Genomic DNA, 9915 nt, shown 5'->3' with positions numbered 1-9915 from the left:
CTTGCTCCGGTCCTCCAAGACCAATGAGAGCACTACGGTCCTCCAATACCAGTAAGAGGAGTACAGAGCGTCCGACTTTCAAAGTCGCTCAGTCCCTTTCGCTACAAACAAGTCTTAACTTTATTGACAGGCGAGCCAGGTGCACAGACACACATATTACAAAGTCCCGGAGAATTAGAGGCGGCGTAGAGCTGCGGGTCCCGGAATTCCGCACCTGGTGAGCACAGTACAGACTGGTAAGAGGCCCAGCATGCATCACACAGGCTGTTGTAGTACTACAACTCCCAGCACAGCCGTCAGGTTGGGGAGCCATGAGTTCTGATAGTACAGCGGGGTGTCAACAAGTAAGGGGCGTGACTTACACTGACCACGCCCACAATACGGTGCAGGCCCTCATGTGACACTTCACCGCTGAGAATGCTGGTTATTGTAGTCCCACAGCCCCTGTATTGTAATGTGATCTACCTGATGCTCTATGTATAGGTGTCCTGTGTGACTACAACTCCCAGCCGCTCCTGCGTGACCACAACTCCCAGCCGCTCCTGCGTGACTACAACTCCCAGCCGCTCCTGCGTGACTACAACTCCCAGCCGCTCCTGCGTGACTACAACTCCCAGCCGCTCCTGCGTGACCACAACTCCCAGCCGCTCCTGCGTGACCACAACTCCCAGCCGCTCCTGCGTGACCACAACTCCCAGCCGCTCCTGCGTGACCACAACTCCCAGCCGCTCCTGCGTGACCACAACTCCCAGCCGCTCCTGCGTGACCACAACTCCCAGCCGCTCCTGCGTGACCACAACTCCCAGCCGCTCCTGCGTGACTACAACTCCCAGCCGCTCCTGCGTGACTACAACTCCCAGCCGCTCCTGCGTGACTACAACTCCCAGCCGCTCCTGCGTGACTACAACTCCCAGCCGCTCCTGCGTGACTACAACTCCCAGCCGCTCCTGCGTGACTACAACTCCCAGCCGCTCCTGCGTGACTACAACTCCCAGCCGCTCCTGCGTGACTACAACTCCCAGCCGCTCCTGCGTGACTACAACTCCCAGCCGCTCCTGCGTGACTACAACTCCCAGCCGCTCCTGCGTGACTACAACTCCCAGCCGCTCCTGCGTGACTACAACTCCCAGCCGCTCCTGCGTGACCACAACTCCCAGCCGCTCCTGCGTGACTACAACTCCCAGCCGCTCCTGCGTGACTACAACTCCCAGCCGCTCCTGCGTGACCACAACTCCCAGCCGCTCCTGCCTGACCACAACTCCCAGCCGCTCCTGCCTGACCACAACTCCCAGCCGCTCCTGCCTGACCACAACTCCCAGCCGCTCCTGCCTGACCACAACTCCCAGCCGCTCCTGCGTGACCACAACTCCCAGCCGCTCCTGCGTGACCACAACTCCCAGCCGCTCCTGCCTGACCACAACTCCCAGCCGCTCCTGCCTGACCACAACTCCCAGCCGCTCCTGCCTGACCACAACTCCCAGCCGCTCCTGCGTGACCACAACTCCCAGCCGCTCCTGCGTGACCACAACTCCCAGCCGCTCCTGCGTGACTACAACTCCCAGCCGCTCCTGCCTGACCACAACTCCCAGCCGCTCCTGCCTGACCACAACTCCCAGCCGCTCCTGCCTGACCACAACTCCCAGCCGCTCCTGCGTGACTACAACTCCCAGCCGCTCCTGTGTGACCTCTCTTGCTGTTCTGTTGTAGACGAGGAGCGGCCATGACGGCGGTGGAGATGCAGCTGAGCTCCATGTTACTGCAGGAGCACTACGGGGAGATCGTGGAGCGGGTGGGCTCCTTCCTGATCCGGACCGGGGCTCAGCCTCTGAGGGTGATCGTCAGCGAGACCGGGACCTCCACCCATCAGGTATAAGACCCCCTGCCCCTCCCCCATCACCTCCACCCATCAGGTAAGACCCCCTGCCCCTCCCCCATCACCTCCACCCATCAGGTAAGACCCCCTGCCCCTTCCCCATCACCTCCACCCATCAGGTATAAGACCTCCTGCCCCTCCCCCATCACCTCCACCCATCAGGTATAAGACCCCCTGCCCCTCCCCCATCACCTCCACCCATCAGGTAAGACCCCCTGCCCCTCCCCCATCACCTCCACCCATCAGGTAAGACCCCCTGCCCCTCCCCCATCACCTCCACCCATCAGGTATAAGACCCCCTGCCCCTCCCCCATCACCTCCACTCATCAGGTATAAGACCTCCCTGCCCCTCCCCCATCACCTCCACCCATCAGGTATAAGACCCCCTGCCCCTCCCCCATCACCTCCACTCATCAGGTATAAGACCTCCCTGCCCCTCCCCCATCACCTCCACCCATCAGGTATAAGACCCCTCCCCCTCCCCCATCACCTCCACCCATCAGGTATAAGACCTCCCTGCCCCTCCCCCATCACCTCCACCCATCAGGTAAGACCCCCTGCCCCTCCCCCATCACCTCCACCCATCAGGTATAAGACCCCCTGCCCCTCCCCCATCACCTCCACCCATCAGGTATAAGACCCCCTGCCCCCATCCCACTTCCACCTATAACCCTGTGCCCCCCCACACATATATATATATATAACCCCGTGTGTCCCCCTCCCCAGGTGAAGAAGGCGCTGTGTGTCCTCATCCAGCACGGCCTGGTCACCTATCACATGCACAAGCGCGGCTTTGTGGAGTACTCCGCCCAGAGCGACCGCTGCCTGCGCATCCTCCGCTTCCCCCGCTACATCTACACCGCCAAGACCCTGTACGGGGACACCGGGGAGCTCATCGTGGAGGAACTGCTGCTGAACGGCAAGATGACGCTGACCGCCACAGTCAAGAAGGTCGCCGACCGCCTGACTGAGACCATGGAAGGCAAGTGAGACTGCTGCAAAACTACAACCCCCAGCATGCCCTGACAGCCCCAGGTTGTGGAGTGCAGTCATATAGATTCCTGTAGAGCAGTGACCCCTAGTGGTGACAGCTGGTAACTGCAGGAATTGCAATCATATAGGTTCCTATAGAGCAGTGACACCTAGTGGTGACAGCTGGTAACTGCAGGGATGGTTACTGTCATAGATAACTGCTGGCTGTTAGTGAATGTGAACTTGTGCCCCTCCCCCTGTATCCTTTAATGGGTCCTATCTCCCTCCAGATGGAAAGAGCATGGAGTACAGCGAGGTGTTGGCAACCTTCAGCCAGCTGGCAGACACCCACTTTGTACAGAGATGCCCGACCGTCGATGGCGGGGGCGCCCCCAGCACGGAGGGACGACCGCCTCCGGCCCCCACACTGGTTACCAATGAGAAAGAGATGTACATCGTGCCCAGAGTCACCCTGATAGGTGAGAAGGCAGTCGTCCATCGCCCGTGTTATATGGGGGAGGGAAACCCTGTGCCCACTGTATGCCATGTTCTCCGCAGGAAAAGGGAAGCGCCGGCGCTCCTCTGATGATGATGAAGGAGCGTCCCAGAGCAAGAGGGCGAAGAGAGACCCCGGTGCAGAGGTGAGTGCCGGCCAGTGGGGGGCAGCGCTGTACATTATCTAGCTATAGTGTCTCAGGTCACGTGACTTCTCCCCACAGAACGGCCAGGATGACGGCATTTATTGGCAGATCAACACGGTCCGCTTCCACCAGCACTTCAGAGACCAGGCTATCATCAGCGCCGTGTCCAACAAGATGGACCAGGTATTATTACAGACCAGCAGGGGGCGCACTCACTGTCCTCTATTACAGACCAGCAGGGGGCGCACACTCACTGTCCTCTATTACAGAACAGCAGGGGACGCACTCACTGTCCTCTATTACAGAACAGCAGGGGGCGCACACTCACTGTCCTCTATTACAGACCAGCAGGGGGCGCACACTCACTGTCCTCTATTACAGACCAGCAGGGACCGCACACTCACTGTCCTCTATTACAGACCAGCAGGGACCGCACACTCACTGTCCTCTATTACAGACCAGCAGGGACCGCACACTCACTGTCCTCTATTACAGACCAGCAGGGGGCGCACACTCACTGTCCTCTATTACAGACCAGCAGGGGGCGCACACTCACTGTCCTCTATTAATGACCAGCAGGGGGAGCACTCACTTGTCTCTATTACTGATCATCTGCTTTGTATTACAGACCAGCAGCGAGATAGTCCGCACCATGCTGAGGATGAGCGAGATCACCACCTCATCTAACGCCGCATTCACACAGCCACTCTCCTCCAACGAGGTAACCACCATCTCTACTGACATTAAGGAAGATGGTGTCACAGTCCGCTCCTATAGCCTTAAAGGGGTACTCCAGCGGGGGGGGGGGGGGGCACTTTTTTGCTGAGTTCCAGCGGCGGGTCCCGCAGTGCGGCGCTCCGGTGCCCGCTTCCTGGTTTCTGACACGGGCACGAGACGATGCGTCTCAGGTCCGCTCAGCCAGTCAATGAAGGAGGCGGGATCCATTTCAAGTCCGCTCAGATCCCGCCTCCTACCACCGACCTGAGATGTATCGTCTCGGGCCTGCATCAGACACCAGGAAGCGGCCGGGGACCGGAGCGATGCGGGGCCCGCCGCTGGTACCGGGGAGGTGAGTGGATGTCTTTTCCCTCAGCCACCTCCTCCCCGGTCCCCCCCCCCCCCCCCCCCCCCCGCTGGAGTACCCCTTTAATGGGATCTGTCTATTAAAAGGGAGTGTCCCGGCATACAAAGGGCTCATGGAGGGTCAGGACTGTAAGTTTCTTCATTTGCCAAAAGTGACTCCTTATCCCCAAAAAAAGAGCTTTAAACTCTGTTCACTAGGTGTCTCCCTTCCCTGCTATCTGCTGCCTGTTCTTGGGGGTTTTCTGTCTGTAGTAACAGACACAGCTAGACAGAACACAGATGTGGGGGTGGGGCTTAGCATGTGCTCTGTACAGGAGAGAGAGACTGTCCAATATCCAGAGGGTCTACACTTTCCGCACAAGCTAAATTAAGGCTTCTCTCTTGGCTCAGCAATGGCAGCAGTTTTGTGCGTAGTGTAACCCCTTCCTTGTTGTGCTGTTGTATATACACAGTGCTTCCTTCTGTATCTAATCTCCCTTCTTTAGTTTTCAGTCTTGTCTCCGGAAGCTGCTCACTATAAGTGTAACCCCTTCTTTGCTGTGCTCCTGCTGTTTCTTTCCCTTCTGTTATATAGCACCCTGCACCCAGTGTATCAGTAACCCCTTCTCCCCCACATGTCATCTATAATAGTGTACTGTATAACTCTCCCGGCATCAGTAACCTCTTCTCCTTCACATGTCATCTATAGTAGTGTACTGTATAACTCTCCCGGCATCAGTAACCCCTTCTCCACATGTCATCTATAGTGATGTACTGTATAACTCTCCCGGCATCAGTAACCCCTTCTCTCCCACATGTCATCTATAGTAGTGTACTGTGTACATCTCCAGGCATCAGTAACCCCTTCTCCTCCACATGTCATCTATAGTAGTGTACTGTATAACTCTCCCGGCATCAGTAACCCCTTCTCCCCCACATGTCATCTATAGTAGTGTACTGTATAACTCTCCAGGCATCAGTAACCCCTTCCCTCCCACATGTCACCTATAGTAGTGTACTGTATAACTCTCCAGCATCAGTAACCCCTTCTCTCCCACATGTCATCTATAGTAGTGTACTGTATAAATCTCCCGGCATCAGTAACCCCTTCTCCCCCACATGTCACCTATAGTAATGTACTGTATACATCTCCAGGCATCAGTAACCCCTTCTCCCCCACGTCACCTATAGTAGTGTACTGTATAACTCTCCCGGCATCAGTAACCCCTTCTCCTCTACATGTCATCTATAGTAGTGTACTGTATAACTCTCCCGGCATCAGTAACCCTTTCTCTCCCCGCATGTCATCTATAGTAGTGTACTGTATAAATCTCCCGGCATCAGTAACCCCTTCTCCCCCACATGTCACCTATAGTAATGTACTGTATACATCTCCAGGCATCAGTAACCCCTTCTCCCCCACGTCACCTATAGTAGTGTACTGTATAACTCTCCCGGCATCAGTAACCCCTTCTCCTCTACATGTCATCTATAGTAGTGTACTGTATAACTCTCCCGGCATCAGTAACCCCTTCTCCTCCACATGTCATCTATAGTAGTGTACTGTATAACTCTCCCGGCATCAGTAACCCCTTCTCTCCCCGCATGTCATCTATAGTAGTGTACTGTATAACTCTCCAGGCATCAGTAACCCCTTCTCCCCCACACGTCACCTATAGTAGTGTACTGTATACATCTCCCGGCATCAGTAACCCCTTCTCCCCCACACGTCACCTATAAAAGTGTACTGTATACATCTCCAGGCATCAGTAACCCCTTCTCCCCCACACGTCACCTATAGTAGTGTACTGTATACATCTCCCGGCATCAGTAACCCCTTCTCCCCCACACGTCACCTATAGTAGTGTGCAGTATAAATCATCCCCCAGCACAGTGCCAGCCTGTTTAGTTCCCCCTCTCCAGCACTATGTTATGGCACAGCAGAGAGGAGTAAGCGCAGTGTTCTTTTGTTTTCTAGATTTTCCGAGCTTTACCTGCCGGATACAACATTTCCAAGCAGGTGCTGGACCAGTACCTGACGCTGCTGGCGGACGACCCGGTAATGACTCCGCCCCTATCCTCGCTGTCACACCGCACTCTGCCGCGCCTTATAACTCTGTTGTCTCTGGTTGTTTCCAGCTGGAATTCGTCGGCCGGTCGGGGGACAGTGGTGGCGGGATGTTCGTCATCAGTATCCTTTACTATAGAGATATATATGTTTATTATACCGTCTGGTAATCTGGCATCTGTCCCTATTATACCGGATTAGAGGGATTTTACTTAACTCCGTCAGATCTTCACAAAGCTGTCGCCACCCTGGCCACCTCCAACCTGGAGTCCATAGTCCAAGAGAGGTAAGAGAGCCGGGGGGGGGGGGGGTTATATCACATTGAGTATATAACATATATAATACCGTCTCCAGGTTCGGCTCTCGCTGCGCCCGGATCTTCCGACTCCTCCTACGTAAGAGGCATCTGGAGCAGAAACAGGTGGAGGACTTTGCCATGATCCCCGCGAAGGAGGCCAAAGAGATGTTATACAAGATGCTATCCGTCAACCTGGTCACACTGCAGGTCAGTGACATCTACAACGCCATAGGGGCGGTATTATAGTAGTTATATTCCTGTATATAGGAGGCAGTATTATAGTAGTTATATTCCTGTATATAGGAGCAGTATTATAGTAGTTATATAAACACAAGCAAATAGATGTGTTGGCACTATCAGTAACCCGTAATTTGTGTGGGGCTGTATATGTTTTCAGGTTAAGTGTCTTTGTGAGATGAGGAGCGTTGTAGTCTTTGTTGACTGAGTAATCTCAGTGACATTCATGCATTACAGTGGTGCTCAGCGTAAATGAGAAAGCAGTTCATTTAATCAGCACAAGCCATTGAGGAAGTAAAGACCAGCGGCACTCACCGGGTTAATGCAGTGGTGATGATTTATTGGTACGATGTCATCTTGCAGATAAGCTCAGGGCAGGGGGAGACAGGTCCAGAGGTGCTGTGCACCGGTGCACAGCACCTCTGGACCTGTCTCCCCCTGCCCTGAGCTTATCTGCAAGATGACATCGTACCAATAAATCATCACCACTGCATTAACCCGGTGAGTGCCGCTGGTCTTTACTTCCTCAATGGCTTGTGCTGATTATAGTAGTTATATTCCTGTATATAGGGGCAGTATTATAGGAGTATATCCCTGTATATAGGGGCGGTATTATAGTAGTTATATTCCTGTATATAGGAGCAGTATTATAGTAGTTATATTCCTGTATATAGGAGCAGTGTTATAGTAGTATATTCCTGTATATAGGAGCAGTATTATAGTAGTTATATCCCTGTATATAGGGGCAGTATTATAGTAGTTATATTCCTGTATATAGGAGCAGTATTATAGTAGTTATATTCCTGTATACAGGGAGCAGTATTATAGTAGTTATATTCCTGTATATAGGAGCAGTATTATAGTAGTTATATTCCTGTATATAGGAGCAGTATTATAGTAGTTATATCCCTGTATATAGGAGCAGTATTATAGTAGTTATATACTTGTATATAGGGGTAGTAGTAGTATAGTAGTTATATACTTGTGTATAGGGGGTAGCAATAGTATAGTAGTTATATACTTGTGTATAGGGGGTAGTAGTATAGTAGTTATATTCCTGTATATAGGGGGTAGTATTATAGTAGTTATATACTTGTGTATAGGGGGTAGTAGTATAGTAGTTAGGTTCTTGTATATAGCAGCAGTCATTCCTTACTCTCTTATAAACCACTGCTCTCCTTACTCTTACTCTGGTTGGTCAGTCACAAGTCCTGGCTGATCGCTGTATTACCATCTCCTCTCTGCCCCCTCACACCTCAGGTGGGATGGGAGCCCGCGCCTTCTCTTTACATTGGTTGGTTCAGCATGTGCCTCTTCTGTGTAAGTTTAGTGACTGATTTCTTCGGCTTTTTATTGTACAGGAAATTCCTAAAACTCCAGACCACGCCCCCTCTAGAACCTTCTACCTTTATGCAGTGAATCCCCTCGCAGCCGCCCGAATGTTACTGCAGAGATGTTACAAGGTGACATGGAAGGAACTGATATGAACAGGGTGCAATTCCACCTGTGTCCTGTAGGTGTTGAGGTTTTTCAGTGCAGCAGCACCACTTACAGGTCACAGGAAGGAACTACACATTTTATGCAGATATCCATTATGAAACACCAGTTTTTATATTCTCTGCCTCCTTCTCCCCTCAGACTGTGGCAAATCTGATTGAGAGACGACAGTTCGAGACCAAGGAGAATAAGTAAGAACCACAGTCTCCATATAAAGCTGTTGGATTATTGCGCCCCCTGCTGGGAAACATGTATAACTGCGGTATACCCATTGTAGGAGGCTGCTGGAGAAGTCGCAGAGGATCGAGGCCATCATCGCCTCTATGCAGGCCACGGGGGCCGAGGAGTCGCAGCTGCAGGAGATCGAGGAGATGATCACCGCTCCGGAACGCCAGCAGCTCGAGAACCTGAAACGCAACGTTAACAAGTAAGTGAGCCAGGGTCTCCACCTCCTCCAGGTTATTAGCATGGAGTCTTCAGCCTGACCTTTAACCTTTGACTTTTCCTCTTTGACCTGCAGACTGGATGCCAGCGAGATCCAGGTGGATGAGACCATCTTCATTCTGGAGTCTTACATTGATAGCACAAAGGCCGCCAAGCCCTCCTGATACAAGGACCCCCCCCCCCATCTTGTATATAGCTCACCTTCCGGACTTGAGTTATTTCTGTGATAATTTTTCAGCCGCCCGCAGCCCACAATGTGATGACATCAGACGGCCGCGGGACGTTCACATGGAGATATTCTGTTTAATAAATTTCCTCAGTTTCTTCTATGTTTTCGTTCTCAGTCATTTTAAAATTCTAAATTTCAATTTTCAAAAAATTTGAAGTAAATTGTAACTGCAGACGGCAGCCAATCAGAATCCAGCTTCCATAGGCTGCAGGGCAATATGGTGGTCAGCGAGGTTTCCGGGGGGGGGGGGGGCTGGCTGCTGGAGCAATGGCTGCAGGACTCACCCAGGTGTCATCACTCTAATATACGTATAACACACCAGCAAAGGGTTAGGATGAAATCCTGCCGATCCTATGTGATAGTGTCTGCTGTATCCAAGCCGACCCTATGGGATAGCGTCTGCTGTATCCAAGCCGACCGTATGGGATAGCGTCTGCTGTATCCAAGCCGATTCTATGTGATAGTGTCTGCTGTATCCAAGCCTACCCTATGGGATAGCGTCTGCTGTATCCAAGCCGACCCTATGTGATAGTGTCTGCTGTATCCAAGCCGACCCTATGGGATAGCGTCTGCTGTATCCAAGCCGACCGTATG

General features: G+C 52.6%; 1 protein-coding gene across 1 annotated transcript; it reads left to right on the top strand.

The window, feature by feature from the left end:
- Window positions 1-60: 60 nt before the first annotated feature.
- Window positions 61-9421, top strand: POLR3C (RNA polymerase III subunit C). The gene is made up of 15 exons (XM_069950093.1): window positions 61-236; window positions 1708-1867; window positions 2600-2855; window positions 3136-3324; window positions 3404-3486; window positions 3565-3669; window positions 4115-4207; window positions 6527-6607; window positions 6688-6739; window positions 6842-6902; window positions 6971-7121; window positions 8513-8614; window positions 8790-8839; window positions 8926-9075; window positions 9169-9421. Exons 2-15 carry the CDS (start codon window positions 1721-1723, stop codon window positions 9254-9256), a joined length of 1608 nt encoding a protein of 535 aa, XP_069806194.1. The 5' UTR covers window positions 61-236; window positions 1708-1720; the 3' UTR covers window positions 9257-9421.
- The last annotated feature ends 494 nt before the right edge of the window (window positions 9422-9915 follow it).

This window comes from Dendropsophus ebraccatus, chromosome 13 (assembly GCF_027789765.1).
Source record: "Dendropsophus ebraccatus isolate aDenEbr1 chromosome 13, aDenEbr1.pat, whole genome shotgun sequence".
NCBI lineage: Eukaryota > Metazoa > Chordata > Amphibia > Anura > Hylidae > Dendropsophus > Dendropsophus ebraccatus.
The sequence above is the reverse complement of the archived record's forward strand: the minus strand, read 5'-3'. Positions and strand labels throughout refer to the sequence as shown.